The sequence below is a fragment of the Rhamphochromis sp. 'chilingali' genome (genome assembly GCF_963969265.1).
Source record: "Rhamphochromis sp. 'chilingali' genome assembly, chromosome: 22".
In the NCBI taxonomy this organism is placed as follows: Eukaryota; Metazoa; Chordata; class Actinopteri; order Cichliformes; family Cichlidae; genus Rhamphochromis; species Rhamphochromis sp. 'chilingali'.
The window spans coordinates 13,150,646-13,172,661 of record NC_137950.1 but is presented as its reverse complement, the minus strand read 5'-3'; the positions used below and the strand labels follow the sequence as shown (position 1 = coordinate 13,172,661).

The window sequence follows — 22,016 nt, the reverse complement described above, 5'->3', positions numbered from 1 at the left end:
ATAGAATTGTACCATAGTTCTTTGATAAGGGACTGAATTAATACAGTATAAAGGATAAATAGAAACAGCGGAGTCGCTTATAAAACTGTTACTGTTACCCGTACTTCATGTTTTACCAAGCTAACTTTAGATACTAACAGGTTAGCAGGCTAAGAGCGGTCAAATATGCACCAGAATACATTTACTGTGACATGTGGTGGTGATAATACACATTTATTCACGATTGGTATTAAGTGAAATCTGAAGAAAGAGTTTCCACACATGAGTTTTGTTTGTGTTGTGGAGTCATGGAGAGGTTGTTGGTGGATACAAGCAACAGCTGACAGTGGAGGGGAAGAAAAGATGGACGGCCAGGACCAAAATTCAAATCAGCTTCAGGAACGAGTTCAAGCTCTGACAGGAGAAAATGTGAGTAAGACCTTTCCCATTTGTCTTCTTACTAAGTATTCTCGCTTTTGGCAAGGTAGCTTTACCAAAAAGGGTGAAATGATCACACAGCAGCAAAACTGGAGGCCTTGAGACTAGTGCTTTTTATGTTTGCTTTCTTCCAAAGAAATTAACAGTTTTGAAGTTTTATAATGGGTTCATTTTAATGGACAAAGAAGAAAAAACAACCTAGAAAAAAATAACTGATTAAATAAAGTTCTAAATGTATTTGCATGTTATTGAGTGAGATACCTGATCTCCTTTAACCCAGCCACAACTGGCTGTGTGCCCATGTGGTGCACAGCCAACCAACCAATTGATCAATTAATGATACTCCTGATCGTAACTGTTATATTTATAGAGCACACCTGTCCACAGAATTCTAACCTTTCCAAAGAACGTCAGGGACAGGATTTTACACCTGCACAAGGCTGGAATGAGCTACAAGACCATCAGCAAAGAAGCTTGGTGTGAAGGTGACAACTGCTTGTGGGATCTTGTAAGGGTCCCTATGCACATGTGTAGGCAAACTTATCTGTTTGATTCAGAGAAGTCTTGGCAGAAAAGTTGTGTGGTCAGATGAAACCAAAATTGACCCGTCATGTTTGGAGGGAGGGAAATGCTGAGTATAACTTAAAGGACACCGTCCCCACAGTCGAGCACAGAGAGGTGGAGGCATTATACTTTGGCGCTGTTTTTCAGGGGATCAAAGAATTATTTCCCCCTCTGTATAAAATGTGTGCGTGTATAGTTGCAGTGGCGTGGCAAATACGAGCGTGTCCTCACCAAAGTGGGCTACCTGGAGACCAGACTGAGCCACCTGGCCAGCTCCAACACAGACCTGTCCTGCAGGCTGGTCCAGAGTGAAGAGGAAAGACTGAAGGTGCGTTAAACAAACATGAGTCATAATTTAATTGTGAGTGTATACTACAGAACTAACCTTTTTATTTTCTCTCCCAATGTCTGTTTAGATCTATAAGGAGCTTGTAGAGGAGAAACTTAAGGCTAATAAGATAAGAGAACAGTATGAAGAAGAGACATTTGAGCTGAAAACCAAGGTGAGGGTTTTTCTACAAATCCTTCCACAACAAGACTGCTGGCAGGATCATCCTGAATCACCTTTTCTACACTTTTTTTTCCTTCTCACTCTGGTTAGGTACTTAACCAAGAAGGTGTGATAACAGAGCTGGAAATAGAGCGAGACAGGTTGCTCAGGGAACTGCAGTCCACTGAGACATGCCTGAAAGGGAAAGAGACTAGTGGCCAGGACTTGACTGAGGAATATGCCACACTAAAGAAGAACTACCAGATTCTGGCTGAGGTCCACGATAAAGAATTAGCCAAGAGTGGAGCGCTCACAGCAGAGCTGCTGGTGCTGGCCCAGGCCCAGGACGCCCTCCGCAGGCAGCTGGAGGAGCAGCATCAATGTGTGAAGACCAGCACCGAAGGTCTTCATGGGGAGCTAGACAGGGTGCGGGTTTTGATCACCCGCATGTCACATGACACAGTCAAGGTGAGGCAGTAAATATCGAGCTCCACCATAAGGAGCAACTTTAAGTTGTTAGAATTAGAATACAGATTCTCATGTTTTGTTATGTTGTTCATTTGAAATGCTTGTATGTTGTATTGACAGCCTGAGGAACAAGCAGAGATGGAGAAGGAGCAAAAAAGCATGCAGAAAACTGTGAGTCCTTAAGTTTCAAAATAGTAACCGTCGAAGTTTATAAGTCTCTGACTGCCTCCCTCAGCTTTTTCATTCATCTTCCTCACGTAGCTGCTTGAAAACCAAGATGAGATCAAAGACAAGCTGGAGGAAATGAAGAGCAGCTACAAGGAGCAGCAGAAGAAACTGGAGGAGAAAGTGTGCGAGTGTTTGTCATTTACTTGTGCAAAAGCTCAATGAAAATAAAAGATCATTATCTTTGCATTTCCAGTCAGGATGTAGTGCGTCCCAGTGTTTGCCCCACATGCATCTGCTTTGTGGTTGCCTCTTTGATTTTTTTCTGCTAAGCTGTGGCTTTACTTGCTCTGTGCATGTGTGATGTGGTCTCTTTGCTTCTTCTCTGTGGATTTGTGCTCTCTTGTGGTCGTGGCCTGTGTTTGGTCACCAGGGTGGCGATGGGTAAAGAGCACCAGCAGATCCACAGAGCGATGCACGTTAGCCAGCAGAAAGTCTCTGAGCAGAGTGCGGTGAGCATTCCTGGTTATTACCACTGTTTATATGCTGATTTGTAATGCTGTGATAACTTTGTATATCCATCCCTTGCTCTGTTTAAACTTTAAACTTTATAGGTGGGGGGTAATGATGTTCTGTATGTGCTGTTTCCTTTGAAGGCCCTGATGTGCTCTCAGAGACAATTAAAGGAGGCAGAGGAGGAGAACTCCAAGCTGCAGCTGCAGGTGAAAGAGCTGATTGAGGAATATCGCACAAGGCTCGTGTGCTACTTACAGGACATAGCTGTGAGTAACGGCACACACAAAGCAGGTTTGATAGTAAGACGTGGCAGTATTGATAAGACCTCTGCTCTGTGTAATCCAGGACTACATCGATGGGCTTGAAGAAAGTAAAAGGCCGTCAGAGCCGAGTAAGATGAGAGGATTCATCGACAGCATGCTGCAGGATGTTCGTTTATCCTACAGGGCGAGGGAGGAGCAGCTCGCCACTGCTGCTCGCTCGTATAAGAAGAGACTACAGAGGATCACCCAAACTCATCATGCCCTCCTGATTGCATACAGGTGATGCTTTCTTTGTTTCATTCCTATTTGTTTAGACGTGATTGTTTATGAGCTGCAGTTTAACAATGGTCTGATCCATTTACTAAAATTTATTGTAGTGTGTATGAAAACGTTCCCATAATTAGAGACAGCATGTAGGACATGCTAAATCTTGCACATAGAGCATAATATAACACGACTACTTTGGATTATTTTGTTGCAAAGTTATTCTAACCCGGCAATGTCCGATCTTTGTTTGAAGTCTGTGGGCGGGGCTGAACTCAAGCACTGCCATCAGCGGTGTAATAATACCTGGTTTGTTCCTACATGATGGTCTTTAGGCTTCAGAGGGAGCAGATCTTGGCCAAACCAGAGAATGGTCTTGATCCCGGACCTCCAGAAGCCCACTTCAACTTGGAGCCAACTGAACTGAAAGATGCAATGGAGAAGGAGCTCCAACAACTGCACCAGGACAAAGCAAGGCTGGAAGGTCAGCTGCAGGCGGCCTGGGAGCAGGTAGCACAAAGCAAAAGTCTGCTTTGAAGTGGAATGATTTGCTTTTGTTTTGTCTCGTGAGTGCTTATTTTCGGTCTGTAGGGAGTCGTCTTTGTTTCCATACTTCCCGTATTAAGAGACTTTCTTTTGTTGGGAGTGGTGATACTGAAAATATTGACTTTAAAGTTTGTACTGCTGTTTCACTGCTGCAGAGGTGGATTCGGATCATGTAACAGCACTCATATATAAAAGTCGCTGCTCTGAATCAGTTTTTTTTCTGACTTGGTGCCATGCAGAGCCGATTTTACTTAAATACGCTTTCAGAAAAAATAACTATTTGAGAACATGAGTGTAAATCAGAGAAATACTCACTGACTTCTCTAAAATGAGAAGTTTAGACTTGTTTCCAGTTTAAGGAAAGATTACACTTACTGACACCTTTATTATTGTTCAACTACTTGTTAACACAAAAATCAATTAGCCAATCATAGGGCAGCAATTTAATGCATTTAAGTATAGAGTCATAGTCAAGACAAGAAGTTTAAACTCAGGATAAACTTAAAAACGATGGGCTGCACCAGCAGAAGACCACAGTGAGCAAAGAACAGGAAACTGGGGCTGCAATTCACATAAGATCCCCGAAAACTGGACAACAGAAAAACATTTCCTGGTTTGAGAAGTCTTGAGCCTGTCTCTGAACCTTGCATAAAAACAAGGTGAAAGCATGGATCCATTCTGCCTTGTATCAGCTGTTCAGACTGGTAGTGGTGGTATAATGGTGTGAGGGATATATTTTCATACAGAGAGGATCATTCCTGATCTTAAGCCTGACTTTTCCGTTTTAGGTGGCTACGTTCAAAATACCCATGCAAAATATAAACCGTCAGCAGTGAGTGTCACTGTTTTTTTTTCTTGCTCTTATTTTTATCAGATAACAAATGTGGTCAGCTGTGCATTTTGTCAAATAAATGTTTGAAAAATGTGACTTTACCAGGCTGGACAAACCGGAGCAGCGATTCGAAGAATCCTGTGGTGACATAAGAAAACAGCTGAAGGAGCCCACTGACTCCACACCGGTAAACAAATCACTATTTTCAGCTTTTTATACTGTCTGATTACATACTTAATATGAAACAAAATGCTAATAAAAGGTTATTTGAAGATTTCATTCCTTCAAACAGGTGTCCTTTGAGAAGGAGCGTGCCCTTCTCATGACCAGAGTGACAGTTGCAGAGGCTCAGGTGCTGGAGTTGCAGGACTATATTGAAAAGCACCTGAGCAGGTCAGGAAGTAGCTTGATGTGTAGGTTATAAAACGTCGGCTCTCAGACGCATGCTACATTGGTCTTGACTACTGATTGCAGGTATGAACAAGAGATCGCACATCTGCGCGGATTACACGGGACAGTAGAGGAGGCGGGGCGTTCCCAAAGCGCCAAATCAGCTCAATGCTAAGGAAACAAGTAATAAAATTAAAACATCAAAATAAAATTAAATATATAACATTATGAATTTGTAAAATTCTCTTTTTTTTTCTCAGATCTCAATATACTCAGTATAAGTGTATTTAAATAGCTCATTTTAAGCATTTAAACCTGTCCCATCAGTAGGTGGTGCTGCGAGCACTGATGGTCCCCGCTATGAAAGCACCCGTCCTCTCAAAGAATCTGGCCTTGAGAAAAAAATGCCTGGAATGTTTGTAGAGCTTATGTCAATTTCACGAGCTCGGGAGAAGAAAGCGTTGTGACAATGAGGGGTCACCGTGGTGAGAATAATGTCATTACATGTTACCCAGACACATGCACGCCTGTGAATGCTTTCCCCTCAATACAGCGTTGAGAACTGTCAGGCAGACAAGCCAGGCTTTTTCCAGAATGAGGGTTCATATTTATAACCTCAGTGATGGTGTGAATGGGCAGCTATTCCCTTTAAATCCCTTTAACAGTGAAAGGGTCTGCTTTTCTTTTCTTGTGAGATTGGTGGCTGGGTGTCCTGCCACAGTTCACAGGCAGAACTTTAAAATTATAAAAGTCTCTTTAGCGTTTTTTTGAAATAAGAAAAAAAAACAATGTCAAACTTTACGTTGAAAAAAATTTTTTTTTTTAATGTTCATGCTACCGTACTGTAGAGGAAATGATGAGAAAAGAAGAGATTGAAGGAGTCATACGCATGTCACCCCAATTCCCATTTCTGGGGGCATGCCAGCCATGGGAGAGAAAGAGGGGGGGCAGGGGTGTGAAAGTTTGAGAGGAATGGGAAGTGGGATTTTGTTAGTAATGTATTACACTCCCAGGGCCCTGGGAAAAGGGGTAGGGGGTGTTCAGCTTTGGGTCTGTGCCAACATAGTCACTGTGCCAAAACGCTGGGTGCTGGAGACCACTCCTCTCTATCTGTGGGAGAGCCGTCTGTGGGAAAATCAAATCCAGGTTTGCCGCTTGGCCACCGGTCGTAATGCGTAAGCGCGGATACCTCCGCAAACTTGCACAAAATTAATTTGCTCTTAGTAAATAAATAAAGAGCACGCAGTGGAGATTGTAACATAGCAAGTGCAGAGTGCTGGTCCCCGAGGCAATGTGCCAGGACCCCCCCCCTTAAGATGGGAAATTTTGACTCCATAGTATGTGAGCTGCCATTTATCTGCTGCCACATATGTGACCGCTATTATGAAGTAAAATCTGGCCATAACCGTTATTAGATTAGATTTAGATTGTAGACATCTAAATGGAAAATTTCATTCATGGGAACTAACAAGTAAAATATGGCAAAGGCTTTGATTAAATAGTATAAATGAGTGTCACAAGAAGGATTGGTTGGTAGTTATTTTAATGTAACAGCTGCATTAAACCACACAGAAATCCCGTTAATGGCTTAGTGAAGAGTCTGGCTGACAGTAAAATACAGAAAAAAATGTTAATGACTTTTTTCCAGTTGAAGTGGAGGCAAAGTGCCTGCTTCCTGCAAAACCTCCAAAAATACGAGCAGTTAGACAAACTGTAAACTAAACACAAATGAGTTTATGTGAATCCGGTGCTCAGTTGATGAGAAAGCTCTTTGTGAGGTTAATATGAGCTCATGGGGAGAAGCAATCATTCAAATGAATCCACCATCAGTGTGATGGGCCTTTTGTCTTTTCAGTTATAGTGATATTTCTCTTAGAAGGATTATAAAAACTTCTATTTATAGCAATTTTCAGACCCTTAAAAAGAAGTGAGCAACAGAGTCATTTTCTTATTGATATAACACAAATGTGTACGAGCGTGCAACCCGAGGAGTCACCCCCTGGTGGCCATTGGAAACAATGTTGTTTGAAGGCAATTGTACTTTGGGTTCCTTTTTAGACGTGGGTGCCAGTCCAAGGCTGCTGCCTGCAGAGGCTATGAAAGGCCCCAGTCGCCCACGAAAGCAGTCAGTGACCATCTGGCAACCACCGGTCGCGAGGGAAAAAATGTATTCCTCGACTGGCTGGCAAGTGACTGATGGAAGTTGATGCCAGTCGCTGTGAAATTGATTGCTAAGGCCTCTGTCACACTGTGCTAGAGACCAGTCTGTGACCCCCTGGAAACAACAGGTTGCTAAGGAAAAATGTACAAGTGGTTGGTGAAAAGTTCCTGAAGGTTTCACAAGGTGAAACTGGTAGAGAGTTATATGGTGCTTTGTTTGCTAGCAGACTGGAAGATGGCACTTTTGCCTCACAGCAAGAAGGTCTTGGGTTTGAATCCACCCTCTGGTCGGGGCCTTTCTCTGTGGGTGGAGTTTGCATGTTCTCTCTTCCTCTCACAGTCCAATGACATGCAGTTAGTGGGGTTAGTAGGTTAAGTGTTTGGTGTAAGGTGTAGGGGTTAGGTGACTTGTCCAGCGTGTGCCCTGCCTCTTGCCTCATGGTAGCTGGGATAGGCTCCAGCCCCCTCACAACCCTGAACTGGATAAGTAGAAGTGGATGGATGGACTGCTAGCATCTGCCAGCAAACACTTGCCAATGGTTTGGGAAATGCATATTTTTCCCTAGCAACTAGAGGTCACTGACTGGTCTCTAGGCCTGCATGACCAAGGTTGATGGGTGTAATGGGTTAGACTGCAGCATTTTAGATTTCAGCATCAAAATCCAAACTGAACGAACTCTGTTATTTCTGATCAAGGGTGAACAGTTTAAACGCCACAAAGACGAAATTTATTTCAGTTAAATTATGATACATTCTTTAATATTTCTACTTTACTGATACCAAATTAAAACTGTGATTAACACATCCGAGCTCATTTAACACTTTATCTCCCCTTTTCTGTCTTTTTAGGCACACACAATCATATACACAATAATTTATCATTTCAAATTTATTTCAAATTTTTATCTTTTTTATGTTCATGACATATTTATTTTGTTTCTGTGTCTGGGTTTCTTGGTGAATTGTGAATGAAGAAAATGCTGTGTTTCAATAATTTAAAAAAAGTTCTGTTTAAAGTTACCCACGCAACAATATCATTTATATTGTCGACAGAAGGTTGCGTCACATTCACGCAGCAACTATAGGAGCGCATGGACCATTATCACTGAGCTTTACATGGAATCATTGCAATGCAGGACCATGACCTAATCAACATTAGCAACTACATGGAAACATATGATGCTTATTTACGTTCCCTACACTCTTCTGTTTTGTCGATGATACTTTGGGCGCGCATTTGTTTTGGTGGTGGGAAAGTGGTGAAAAGGTTGCACGACTGTGTCGTTCTGGGGATGGGAAGTGGGGTGTAGCGATGCGGAGGAAGTACCTCACATGGCTCGCGATGGGCCGCTCGTCAAGAGCCCCTTTGTTTTAGGAGGTTAATGCCTAATTGATACAAGCTTAATGAGAGTGGGCTGTGTGTGAGCCTGGGGTGGAGGGGGTTGGTGGTGGTGGTGGGGGTGCTGCACGGCCCTGCCGTAATTGGAACGGACAAGCCTTGTGTGGTCGAGGGGCGTACGGGGAATGGATTTCTGGGAACGCAAGGAAAGTTGAGGAAGAGTGGGAATGAGGAAGAAAAAGTGACAATGAGTGCGAGGAATGTGGGAGAAAAATCTGGTGTGATAGTGAGAGCATCGCGAGATCATGAGAAAGAAATGTAGTGACGATGGGGGGGGGGACGACTCGCTGTTCTCATGGATGTTTAGTTCTAATGGAACTTTATTGTTTTACGAGCTTCCCATAAATCGGGTTCGTGCAGTGTACGATACAACAACTGCAGACCTACCAACATCAACTGTAACCGTTCTCTGAGACACCTGTCGTTTCTGATGAGCTGTCTTTTCACCCCCTCTTTCAGTCTGACAGTCTGAGACTATTCACGCAAGAGTCCTCAGCTTCCCTCCAGACAAGCTTTCAGTATGAAGGCTGGAGAGGCATTAAGAGGGAGGAGGGAAGGGGGCAGGAGAGGGGTGCACAGAAGAGACGAGCCGTGCACTTTAGAAACCTTGAAGAATTAGGACTGAAGGCTTTGGAGAGTCTGGGTGGCTGCAAGAAAAGGGGGTTAAAAAAAATTGTAAACGGGTCCTGGTTGCATAACTATAAAGATGAGAGGGAAAGCAAGATTTCATAAATTGAGCTTAAGCTGGGTGTGCTTCAAACAGCCGTGCTAAATGATGATAGAGTGAGTGTGGAAGACTGGAGAGGAGGAACGGTTACAGTACTGGTGAGAAAGACGGGAGGGAGGCGGCTCAATGAACAGGAGTGAGTGAGAATGAGGCTGAGTGTCGGTGAGGGAAGGAGAGAAGGGCAGACCCTCTGCGTTCCCACACTCAGCAGGTTCCCACAGTAGACCCAGCTAATCCCTGTCTTAATTGGGGGAGAATTCCAGCGCACATGTTCCCCTGGAATGAGCAGGGAAACTCAGGGAGCATCTGACACATCAGACAAGCTGCAGCGGCTGAGCTGATGCACAGTGTGCCAGTGCACTCTGTTGGAATATAAACACACCGCCCGACTGTCAGCACATCTGATGCATAAATGCTTTCACAAGTTACACTTTTTTTCCCCCTCCCCACCCTTTTCACTCCGTCCAGCGCGAGAAGTGTTCTCGGCAGCCACTTAGCATCGCTTTAACCACATTCCAAGAGTTAAAATTGTGATTTTATGAATGTTAAAAGCAGGCGTTGGTACTTCAAGACTTTCACGCTTTCAAATGTTTGGGTTTCACTGAATTCCAGGAGCAATTTTTAGTCACGACAAGTTTCTGTGTTACGTCTCTGAGTTTAAGGATGTTTGGCTGCTGGTGATATTGTTGAAAGGAATACACTGAAGCTCCAGTTTGGACTCGGGAGCTAGACAATGCAATAGGTCTAGGCTGCTTCCCATGATACAGTGATGAATGTTTCTTTTTCATTCAACCGTTTTTTCTCAGCATGTGTTTATACACCACTCTGCATTTAATCGTTAGTTATTACTCATCTCTGGTTCTTCTCCACAGTGTGTCTCACCCCCAACTGGTCTCTCTGAGCCTTGTTTCTGCTGGAGGTTTCTTCCTGTTAAAATTGAGTTTTTCCTTCCTACTGTCCCCTAAAGCGCTTGCTCATAGGGGGTCTTCCCAATGTTGGGCTTTTCTCTGTATTATTGTAGGGTCTTTACCATACAGTATAAAGCACCTTGAGCCAAATAAATAAAATAGTTAAAACTGAATTGAATTATTGCTATAGCAGCAGAGGTATGAGAAGTGATTATGTCTCAATATCAGATTTCAAATACATTTATTTGCAAATTAGTCTTCATTTTGTTACAATAAGAGAAACAGTGGTTGGAGACCGTGGAGTGACCAAAATAATGGGTGACTGACTGTATTAAGGCTAATGATTATACAGGTGGAGGCCAATACAGGCAGCTGTAAGCGATGTCTGTCTGCGATGCCTCACCTCAGCTAAACTGATAACCAGACCTCCCGACTGGGTTTGTGATGTTGGTACCTGTGGTTGGAGCATTCTTAAAGCAACTAACTGACAGGTGGTCTGACTAAATAACAATCTAAATAAATCGAAATATTTGTTCTAGTTTTGCTGAATAGTATTTTTTTTGTACATTAGATTAATTACAGTAAATAAATGAGGTCTCTGCTTCTTTTTTAAAATATCACAGTAATTAACTTCTTTAAAAATCTATTGTTAGAAAGTATCATGGGTTTTTCAGCTAGCTTTCAACTAGCGAAATGCTAGAAGTGCTCATAGTAAGACTAGTATAAGATGGTAAGACTAGATTTTAGTGAAGGATTGTACGTATGAAAAAATGATCACTTGGTACTAGACTCAGTGTTTTATAATGAACCCCCACCACACACGCACACACACACGCCTTTCTGCTGAAGAACCTGTGCTTTCTGCAGGTTTAGTTTTTAAAGCATGACGTTTACATTCACACCTACCTTGCATCGTGTCTGGCTGATGGTGCAAAGGTATTAGTGTAAGGAGGCTTTGAACTTCTCTGTCAAGCTTTGATTTAATTTTTTTCCCTCATTTTAATCAATACTCAGCTGTTTCTGCTTGTGGAACACAATCGACCCCTAACATGAAAGCGTCTGAGGGTGTGCACCACTATTCTCATTTTTTGGATTATTTTGTCTACTGCCTCTCACGTGATGGCCGGCTTCACCCTTCCCTCGAGGAAGGCTGTTCTGAACAACTATAAACACCATTCAACTTAAAGAGACGACCTTCTGACTTTTAGCTTTCCAAATACTAAAACATAGAAGATGTAACATTATGTATTAATATGCCCTTATGTTAAAAGCTGGCTATTTTCTGTGACATGCAGGACAGAGGTTGGAAATCAAAACCTTACACCAAAGCTAGAGAACCTCGAGAAGCAAGACAAAACGACAATTTTTCATTATTTTTTGACTGATATCGACTAAATTTCTGTGTCAAGCTACTTGTTTTTCCTCAGTGAAAATAGACAGGTTTTACAGCCCTGTGCACCAAATGTATCTGCTGACAAATCCTGCCTCGAAGCTGTGTTGGGCAAGAGAACATTGCAAGGAGATACTAGTAACACAACAAAACTGCAGTTTCGCTCCTGCCTACCTCTTTCCTTAATAAACAGTTCGAACAATAGGTATAGTGCAATACGTCTCTGAGGAGGTAACCCAAGACAGCTACTCCACAGAGCAAGATAACAGGCGAAAAAAGCCCAAAACAAAATAAAGAGCAAAAGGAGAGGCAGGCAGTGCTGCGCTGCAAGATTAGATGGGAGAAAGATAGAGTGGGTGGGCACTTTGTGAGAGAAGAATTCAGCTAATCTTCTGGGGAAGTTTCTCCCTTTTGTGTTGACAATCAGAGAGGTTTTTGTCAGAAAACCATAATCCTGTTGGTTAATTGGGAGCGTTTAAAGGCCCGGCTGAAAACAGGTGTATTTGTCTTTGGTGGGTCGACCCTCTGTCTGGAGTTTGTTATGAAGAAGGCTGACGTCAGCTGCACGAGGAGGCGAGACAAAGACATCAGTCGTCCTCGCCTAACACCGAATTCTGCTGCTATGTGAGGTTATTCCAGGAAACAACTGTGCAGAAATGCAAGTCACACCTCAAGCATGATCGCATCATAGTGAGAATATTTCAAAAAAGGACACTGTGATGTCATCTGCTGCTTGGCGCGCTCTTGGTTTGAAGCTGTAAGGCTGTCTTCCTGTATAGACTTCGTGCCATAGGACACCAGTCTCAGAATAAGCCTCAAGTGGCCATTTGAGGAACTGCAGCTATTAGCTCCGGCGCTATAGTGATTTGAATTCAGATGTGAATTTTGTTCAAGTGCAGCAGAGGATGAATCCTAATCAGTCCATCTGCCATGTTTCTCGTCTTCCTTGAGCACTGAGTGACCCTAAGTGGCATTATTAAGGTGTGATGTCAGTGTGTGGAGGTTTTTGTGGTTGTACCCCCTGCCGGCGATGTCAGCCCCAGCTGTGTTCAGCTCGACGCGGTGCTAGCGAGCCTTCGCTGGAGGGGGTTGCAATTCATTCCCTCTGTCTTTTCTTACAATACTTTCTTTTTTGGCGGGAAAGCACCAAAGACGCTTCTTTGACCCAACTTGTGTTTCTTTGCGGCAGGGCCCGCCTCCATCCTCATACACCATGTCCACCCTGTCTTGATTGATTTTCAGTGCACATTTTGGAAGGGATTAAAGCCATCTGCAGCCTCTCGAGGAACAAAGGGTGCTACTCGCTCTCCACCCTTTAGCACTTCAGAGGGATAACATGGGCAGAAAAACATGCTCTTGCACTGCTATACACTTGTTCTCTATTTTGCTTTGACCTCTCAACCCACCCAAACTGCCTACTCTACGTTTTGTCTCCCAAATGTCGCTCCGCTCTGTGGACTTACCAGTTTTTCCAAAGTGCTCAGTGCAGAAAGATCGTGATTTAAAAAACACTGTTGCATGTTGCTGTAGAGGTTTTTCCATGCGTATATCAGCATGGCATGAAGTGAAGTTTCCTTTTGGAAATCACCTCTTCCAGCTGTTACGGGGTGTTATGGGAACAAGAAATTGTCAGCTGGGAATCTGGGAAGCCAAAATGTGGTCATAGAAGTCTACAAGGACTCATCCTCAGCTGGTGCCGAGCTGATGGAGAGGCAGCAGGAATCACAACCACCGAGTCAAACAAAGAGGTGGATGGACCAAGTTTTGTACGAGCTAATGTTCAGTTACCGTGAACTATGGAACAACCATTTGCATCTGTGGGAAAATAAAGCACATTGAAATCCCTGGCTGTGTCTTCATCACTTCTTTGACCACCTAACGTGTGCAACAGTGTAACTCATCACCTCAGCTTATACACCAGATAAAAAATGTAACAGCCTTTGGGATAGAGGCCGAAGAGCTTCAGAGGTCATTTAAGAGCCTTCAGCGCCGTTTGGCACAAAGAGACTGAGGTTTGAGATCGCTGTCAAGTGTGTGTCAGAGCATCGCAACCACTGTTTTAGATCTACGACAGCACAACAACCAGCAGCTGTGGACCCAAGTTATGGAAAAGATTAGATGACGAACCCGTGAAAAGACAGCTCCAGCGAGGGAAAAAGGATCCAGATGAAGGATTAGTGTGAGAAGCCGCACTTAGAGATCTGGCAGCGAGCGTACCGAAAGTTTGTGTAAGAAACGCAGCTGATGATCTGGCAGTTACACAACCACAGAGAGAGAAGCAAAGCTGGTTTCAGCTCTAATAAATAGCCAAAAACAAAACAAAGAAACAAGAAAAAACTACGTTATAACGCCGAAAGCAGTGCTGTTGCATATATTTAGGCCTTATGTTGCGATTGTGTCAAAAATCCCCAGAATCATTTCACATTAGGAAAACTGCAAAACTACCTCCGGGTTTATTATTAAGTTTGATTCATCCTCAGATTTTTTTTTTAAAGCTGGATAACAGGAAGAGCTTGTGCTGAGCCTCAGCAGTGGGTGGGGTGTTCTGCTGTGCCGTGTTTGGGCGCACCTTTCCCCCCGTCTGCACTCTCATCTCTGGAGCTTTGTCTCCGGCCACTTCCCTCTAAAGTCCGCACCCTGGAACACTCTCCCACTGCTTTGGATTCTCCTTTCTTGAGTGCTTCCTGCTTTGCTAAGCTGAGCATTGAAGGAGTCGCTGCCATCAAAAGAGGATATTTGACGACAATCCCCAAAGTCTTATTGGGATTTTTTTTCTGTTTGTGTGCATTTAAACTGAGCAGTGTAACTGTGTTGTGTAACTGTGTCCTTTTAAGGGGTTCAACCTGGGGTCACAGACAAGTGACAACAATGCAGGAAATTGAGCTTTGTCAAAATGTCACATGATGTATAGGTAGGGAATATAATTTGAGTGCTCTTTGTTTTGGCTTATCAGCTCTGCAGCAGTAAGCTCAGATGGACTGAAGGGGAGGGGGCTGAGTATTTTTATGTGTGTGTGTGTGTGAAGAGCCTGGCAGCTCGAGGCCACCCAGCCAAAGGATGTTATAAAGGGGCACTGAGGCAGTAAATGGCTCACAGTAAATCTGAGAGTTTTCTGGAGGTGTTTATGCAGCAGTGATCACAGTGATTCCTCATCTATCCATGTTCCAAGCAACTCGACCTCTGAGCAGAGTGGAAAACACATTGATTCGACTGTCTCCTCGTGCACACGCGGTCAGGATAAAGCAGGCGACTGTGTGGCACCTCAGCTCAGCCGGGCCTGCCGTGCCACTCCCTTAATGGCAATTTATTGCTTCCTGTCCTAAAAACGGGAGGCCGAAGACAACAGAATTCTTCTCGCTGTTTTTCGACCTTCCCTTCCCTTCCCTGTCCAAATACCCTCAGGGTCCCAAACAGTCCCTAAATCTCTCCACCCTTTCAGGCCCTCTCGCTCTCTTCGGCCACACCATTTGTTCTGCGCTTTCAGGAATCTGATTCATGAGCACTTGGAGTGACTTATGTTCTGAGAAAAGGTAGCCACGGAAGAAGCCTTACATGCTCTAATGGAGGCTGACCAGTTTTAATGATTTGGTTCTAAGAGGATTAGGGAGCACGAAAAGCTCAGTAGAGTAAGAAAACCTTAAAAAGTTAAAGAAAAACACTCAAACACACACATCTGAAATCTGTTTTTTTAACAGAATATTTTAATAACACAGACAAACATAAAAATAATCCACAATACTGAGACAATACTTTTTTCATGCTTTTGTTTCTAGACTTTCTTATGAACATATTTACAATCACATTATATTCACATTTACACACAAAAATGGCAGTGTACGCATTAAAGGCATACCGTGTCAGCAGATTATGGTCATTTGGTACAAACCCCTCCTCCTTGGTGATATAGTGCACATCAGATCATTCTTTACAGAACTCATTTCACACATTAAATGCATATTTTATTGTTTTCTTGAGCTAACCTCGTCCAACCAGAGTAATGTCCTTCCAATGAGGTTTTTTACTTTTATCATCAGTGTATGAAGTTTGCTGATTATAAAGAGTCGAGTAGCATTTACTTTCCATCAGTATGTGAGAGCAGAAAGCAGAACGCGATAGGACAACAGTCAGATTTACATCTGCTTTGGCAAGACTCAAGCAGCTTTGCTCTTTACGTTTAAATACTCTTCAAAATCAAAGGCAGTCCAGTCAGCTGTAGTTTTGCAGAAATATTGCATGCAAATTAAACACGTCTTATCTTACATGACTTATAAAGTTTGCGTCTCCTCACGGAAGCAGAAACGAATCTCAGACAGGCTACAATAGGAAGGTGCTCTCAGCACTATATCGAGCTGTGAAACCTGCTTGGGTAGCCATAGCTTTGTTACTGTTGTACGTGCTCGCATTTATCTGAACATATATTAAATTCTCAGTTGTTTCACTATGCTACATATAGTTGCTTTTTTTTTAAACATTTATTTGGTTTTCAGTGCTTGCAGCATCACACTTTCTAGATCATTCCCTTTCATTCAGTGCAAGTTGTTTTTAATGTTTCTCTTAGCGTGGACTTATATAATCTCCTTCATAAAACTAACACTGAAGACAAGTATCACATTGTCCTGTTATTATCTGATAAAAGACATTATGAATAGACCGCAGCAACACCTGTGTGGCGTACGCTCCACAGGATGTCAGCTGATAGCCTTGAGCTTTTTATAGAGCTTTTCTTTTTTTCCCTAAGTTTCAATGCGATGACTCTCAGTAGGCCTGAATTAATGGAAAGCTTTTTCATCATTACATCATTTTACTTTGACCATCTTTATGGCATCACTGCTTAAGCTTCGTTTCAGCCGTGTCCCCCCTCAGTGTCACGAAAACCACTGGGCTCTTTGCAACAAGTGACCGCGTATTGCACTGAAATGGTGTCTGAAAAGTCCATTTCACTCCTCAGGCCTTTGGGAAGGCTACGCGAGCCGACAGTCGCCCGTCTCGGCTTCTTCCCGAACGTGGAACAGGGCTGAGTTTGGCCTGGCGCTCAGCACAGCTTCCAATTTTGCGTAGCAGACGAGCTGAGTTTTTGTCTCAGTCTACGGGCAGCTCGCATGGTATCTGCTGGGCTGCTTTGGCTATGGTGTAAGCCCTCTGGAAGTCCTTGTAGCGCGGAGCGCAGCCCAGCCAGGCCTCGCCGAAGTGGACTCGGCCGGTGAAAAGGAAGCTCCCGGGTCCGGGTTTGACGCCACACTGGAGCAGAGTCCTGATCTCGCCCCGGCTGCTCAGGCGGCTGTTCCCGGTGAACAGTGTGTACTTCTGGCGAAACACGCGGGTGGCGCTGACCTTGATCACGGCCGCTCTTAAGTTCTCGTCCTCCTCCACTGACTTGATGTTGCCTCGCACCACTGCAAATTAGGAGGATATTCAGGTTAACATTAAAGCTCATTTCCAGAATAATTATCCAATGCATGTTTTAAGCCTTGGTTCAGAGTCTGCGAGCTACCAACAGATAAAAATCCTTAAGAAGTCCCTGACCTGCGTACTAATCAATGAACTTTTGTTCAGTCAGCTCTACTTCTCCTCAGCCCTTTACAGCTCAATCAGAGGCCTGCAGATTAGTCCACTACTCCTTCTCTAGGGGGGTGATGCTGGGGTTAGTCCACTATGGTGCCTGTGGGGGGGGGGGATTTGCTATTTCACCTTTAACCTTTCCTTTTTTTAAGGGAACATTTGGAGGCAACATCTTTGAGCCAATCTCACGTCATTAAGATGCAGAGGTCTGGTTTGATGTATATGTAGTGACTTACCAAAATCACTGGTGCAAACAGCCATCAGAATCTCAGTGTTGTTGCAGGGTCTGCAGGCGTCTGGAGGGACAAAATAAAGAAAAGAAAGCTGGAGTCATTTGGTGACCTTAGACAAGACTCTCAACTCCTGAAAGAAACCTGTAGGCTAATGTGCTTGAAATCAGGCAGTGCATTTGCAGATCACATGCAGAGGAATGTGATCCAAACCATTAACTGTGCAAAAAAAAAACCCAAAAAACCCCCCAGCAACAAAGGGGAGAAAAACCTGTAACAAACAGCTGCTACTTTTCCAGTTGGCAGCGGAGGTCCAGAGGAGCTGTAAGGTGTGAGGCTCTCCTACCCCAGGCCAAATGAAACTTCCCCCCGTAAAGCCTTTCAGGGTGTCTGCAGTCACATCTCATCAAAGCCTAGACAGAGGCCAGGGAGAGGGGGGAGGACTTCAAAGAAGCCCGATCCAACTTCTTAGAAAATCCTGTACTTTTCTGTGGAGGCTTGACAGCTTTTATTGAGAACTAAAAAATACTTTAAAAAATAGTTTGGCGCCTTACTAAGACACTAAGATTCATAGCGGGATTTACTGATCAGGCCCAGAAAAGCTTCAGACCAAAACTGTTTGCACTGATTCAACTGTGGAAAAAAAAAAAGTTCTGGCATTTTTTTAAAAGTTCTCCTTGTGGTTCTTTGGAAAACCTCTTGATAAATGAGATTCCTTCCTCTCCAGTCCACAGCACCCCCCACTTCCAAACCTAATCAGTGTGTGCCCGTGTGAGTGTGTGTGTGGAGGGGGGGGGGGGGGGGGGGGGGGGGGGTAAACTCCTACAGACAAGAGGCAACTCAACAAAAGAGGGGAGCATCTCAGCTGGGCAGAGGCCTCCCTGTTGCCTAGACAACGGCAGTAATCCCAGAATACTCATGCGCCAGCCATTCAAAGGGCTCTGGACTCTGGAGAAAGCCCCACATACTGGGCTTTTGTACCCCTCCTCCCCACTTCACCGCTCCCCTTCTCCTACTTCAAACCCTTTGGGGGAAAAGTTTGGCCACTTCCTTCTCTCTGCACGGCCGTGGAAAGTCCATGCAGACCACAGAGGCCTGTTCCCAGTTATGAATCATCCTCAAAGAGGATTTTATGGGGTAATAATATCGTCAGTGGTGAATCACAAACTCGCATCTGCCAATTTTACAGAAAGGAAACAAAAGACCTTTTACAGATTTAAGAACTGCATGCAGCTAAAGTACTATTTTGGACAAACCTGTGAACTTTAAGGTGTTACGCAGCCACTCATGGAGGAAATGTTGATTCATAAACACAAATAATATGAAGAAAGGTTCAAGCTTAAGCAAGACCCTCTTCAGCACCAACACGGCAGACCTCGTGCAACCTGCTCTCACCTACTCACCTTCAGTGCTAATAGGGTGGGAGTCCAGGGACAGGCGAGCTGTCCAGTCCCCTCTCAGCTCATAGCGAAATGAGGCGATCCTCCTGCTGATGTCCTGATGCGGTGTAGCCTGCAGGAAGAGGGCCACCCTCTCCCCAGGCAGGCGGCTGAAGCAGCGCACCCTCGGCGGGGGGGAGGATTCCAGGCGGTCTCCTACCAGGAGCTCGAGGACCCCATCTCTCTCCAGGTAGAGCTGGGCTCCGTGGAACTCCTCAGAGGGCTTGACGCAGGCAGTGATGAGCCCAGAGCTGCTGCCGCTGGGGCCCACCACCATGGAGGGCAGGCGCGGAGACAGGGTGAGGCGCAGGGCTCCTTTGGGATAAAGCCAGTCCAGTGTGCCCTCGGAGCAGTGGAGAGAGATCTGCTCCACGCTGCCCTGCTGCTGGGACAAACCGCTGTGAGCAGGAGGAAAAGGGAGAGGAGACAAGGTTAAATAAAGTTTTTTTATGAAGTTTGTTCAGGCCAAACTTTCCTGAAACATCTGCACACAGCTGCAGGATGGAGGGAGAGGGGATTAAATGTGATCACTGCACATCAGCAATAAAAGTTTGATGTCTGGTGAATAAATGTCATTAAAAGTCAACTTTAGTTTCAGACAAGGCGCTGCCTACTGGCAGATCTGCAGAGATGATGACCCTGAGTGGCATCTACACTCAACTGTAGTGTTTAGAATTTATAAATATATGTAAAAAAAATTATATATATATATTGAATACTGAAAACATGTCTGTAGTAAAGAGCAGCCTCCAACAGCTGCACATGTGTATATTTTCTCCATGCATGTGATTTAATCTTTCAGTCTCCTGCCCGTCTGACCCTGCGTGCCTCCCGCAGACACCCCAGAGGCGCAATCGCAGCAGAGCCCCGCAAACATTTAAACTGCACCGCAGTGACAAGTCTCGACTTGTCGCATTCACTCAAACACCGACCACACGAACAGGAGGCACCTGTAAGCGTCTCTGAGCGGTCATTTTTAAATCCTCTTTTCCATCATGCCCAGTGAACACACACTCACACACACCACAGATCAAATGTGAAATACTTGCCTGCCTCTCCAGCTGCATTGGTCTTCGGAATAGTTTGAAAGGCTCACGTGGAAAAGGCAAAAAAGTAAAATCCACACTGCGTAAATCCAAACCCCAAAGCCGGGCATGTTGGATGGATGATGCAAAGTAAGGTGGAGGGGGAAAAAAGGATTATTCCAAACTGCCGATGTCCTAAATCTCAGTGAGTAAAAAAAAGTCTATAAAACAAATAATAATCTACCTCTGATAACCTCCATAACTTTGTACCCTCTTATCCTGATGCGTATGATAAGAGAATACAGCTTCTGCACTCTCCGGGGCCGATGTGAGCGTGGAGGTGCGGAGCTCTGAACTTATCCCCCCTCAGGAAAACTTCACGGACCAATCAGAATGCAGCGACAGAAACTTTAAACCACTCGCCCAGCAGAGGGGGCAGGGAGGGAGGTCTGACCCTGAGAGTGAGTAACTGTATGCAAGGATGGAACCGAGTAACAATTCACTATTGTGTCTGCATACAAGATACAAACGAACTGGCCTGAGTGAGGAGTGAGTGTACAGAAAGTACTGCAGTTTAAAAACACCCCACCCCTCCTCCTCCACACACGACTGAGAAGTTTTATGACCTCCATTAGTTTCACTTCATCCTACATCGTCACTTCTGCTTGTACTTCATTTAATATTTAATATTCTAAATATATATATATACATATGAATAAAGTAAGTTTTTAGTGTATGTGTAGCTCAGAACAATGCTCTTACTTTTAAAGAAAGCTCTGCAGTTTTATTTCTCGGCCGAAGAACAGACACAACTCATGCGAAGTAAAAGTCGGCGGATGGATACAAATATCGATCATACCAAAGCTGGTTTTGTGTTAAATTTTCTTTTTTGGAAAAGAAAAACTATACCTCAAACATGCACCATTAACCTTTTGTGTTGACTGCAGTGCCTATTTTATTTATAGCTTATAGCACATTTAAACAGCAGAAGAAGAAGTGACCCCAAATCTTTAGCGACATGCGTATTTACACAAAACCCAGTTTCAAACTGCACGGAAAGCTGAAAGGTGTGTTTTGTTGTGTTAACTAATTATTGTAAATTTAAAAAAATCACAGGGGTCATTAAAATGTGTTTGAATTTGAAAATTAATGATGATTTATAGATTAGAAGTATCGGTATACTGGCCCTGTTTTTACTTGGCACAGCACTGACGTTAAGGTCAAATATTTAAACGAGGCGGGATAAAAACTTGGCTAAAAGAAACATAGAAATAACGACTACTTTGTGAACGAGTTGAAAAGCTTGGTTTTGTGCAAAAAAAAAGAAAGAAAAATCCCACTTTGTGGTGAAGCCATGGTTGTAAGATTTAAGCAAACACAGAACATGTTTATTCAAAGTTATAATTAAGTATATTTGTCTACTAAAAGCTTTTCAGTGCTCTGATTTATATTGTAGTTCAACCCTGCCCTGGCCCACTTCAAAGACCTCTAAATGTGCAGCCAATATGTAACACCTACTATTATAGAAGTAAATATCAGTTCAAACAGGGCAAAAGGGCAGACGTGCAGAGTAGTTCAATAACGCTGCCCCCATTTTCACACATATATGATGGTGATGAAGATCTAGCCACCTCTGCTGGTTGTGCCCTCTGCCCTCACCGCCCCCCCGCCGTGCTTCTCTTTCATGTCGCGGTACTTATAACCAAATCAAATATTCTTTTGTGCCAGTGCTGCCATCCATCTCCCTGAGCGAGTAGCTTTCTGTGGAAGTGCATGCATTCTTGCGCCCCTGTGTGTGTCTGTGTGCGTGTGTGCGCGTGTGATAAATGTCTAGACCCCTCCGATGGAGTTATGACAAGGCCTCAGAGCAACACAAAGGCACATGTGCAGAAATCCAGCTGCTTTATTGTCTGTGGCAGGACGGAGCTTTGCTGTCTGTCGGGCATTTCAAAGGAGCAGAGTTTAAAGCACAAAGCGATGGTGGTGGTGGTGAGCTGGTGAAAGACACATGAATATATTTAGTACCTAAACTTCAAACTTCAAAGACGTGCCACTGCATCCACGTGTGCACAGTCAGGTTTGCACACTTCCACATGTACATGTCTGTTAAAACAAAAGCTACACACACGCCTCGTGACCTTGTTATGACCTCAGCTGGAGTTACATCCAGCCTGGATCACATTCAGCGCTTTTATGTGATGTGGCTATATGTGGTTTTCTTTTTTTCTTTTTTGATGTGCAGCACTAAAATAAAACCAACAGCG

The 22,016-nt window shown here is 44.0% G+C and overlaps 2 protein-coding genes across 2 annotated transcripts; one reads left to right on the top strand and one right to left on the bottom strand.

The window, feature by feature from the left end:
• Positions 1 to 261: 261 nt before the first annotated feature.
• On the top strand, positions 262 to 5,090 carry ccdc78 (coiled-coil domain containing 78; the record flags this gene model as incomplete). The annotated part of the gene is made up of 14 exons (XM_080872915.1): positions 262 to 408; positions 1,178 to 1,309; positions 1,398 to 1,484; positions 1,583 to 1,939; positions 2,060 to 2,110; positions 2,201 to 2,289; positions 2,538 to 2,616; positions 2,761 to 2,886; positions 2,966 to 3,162; positions 3,483 to 3,657; positions 4,482 to 4,525; positions 4,631 to 4,712; positions 4,818 to 4,918; positions 5,000 to 5,090. The coding sequence occupies 14 exons, from the start codon at positions 262 to 264 to the stop codon at positions 5,088 to 5,090; spliced, it is 1,758 nt and encodes a 585-aa protein (XP_080729041.1).
• A 10,083-nt stretch (positions 5,091 to 15,173) lies between these two features.
• Positions 15,174 to 20,092, bottom strand: metrn (meteorin, glial cell differentiation regulator). The gene is made up of 4 exons (XM_080873080.1): positions 19,777 to 20,092; positions 18,692 to 19,125; positions 17,295 to 17,354; positions 15,174 to 16,892 (listed from the first exon to the last, which is right to left on the bottom strand). Exons 1-4 carry the CDS (start codon positions 19,881 to 19,883, stop codon positions 16,579 to 16,581), a joined length of 915 nt encoding a protein of 304 aa, XP_080729206.1. The 5' UTR covers positions 19,884 to 20,092; the 3' UTR covers positions 15,174 to 16,578.
• Between the last annotated feature and the right edge of the window lie 1,924 nt (positions 20,093 to 22,016).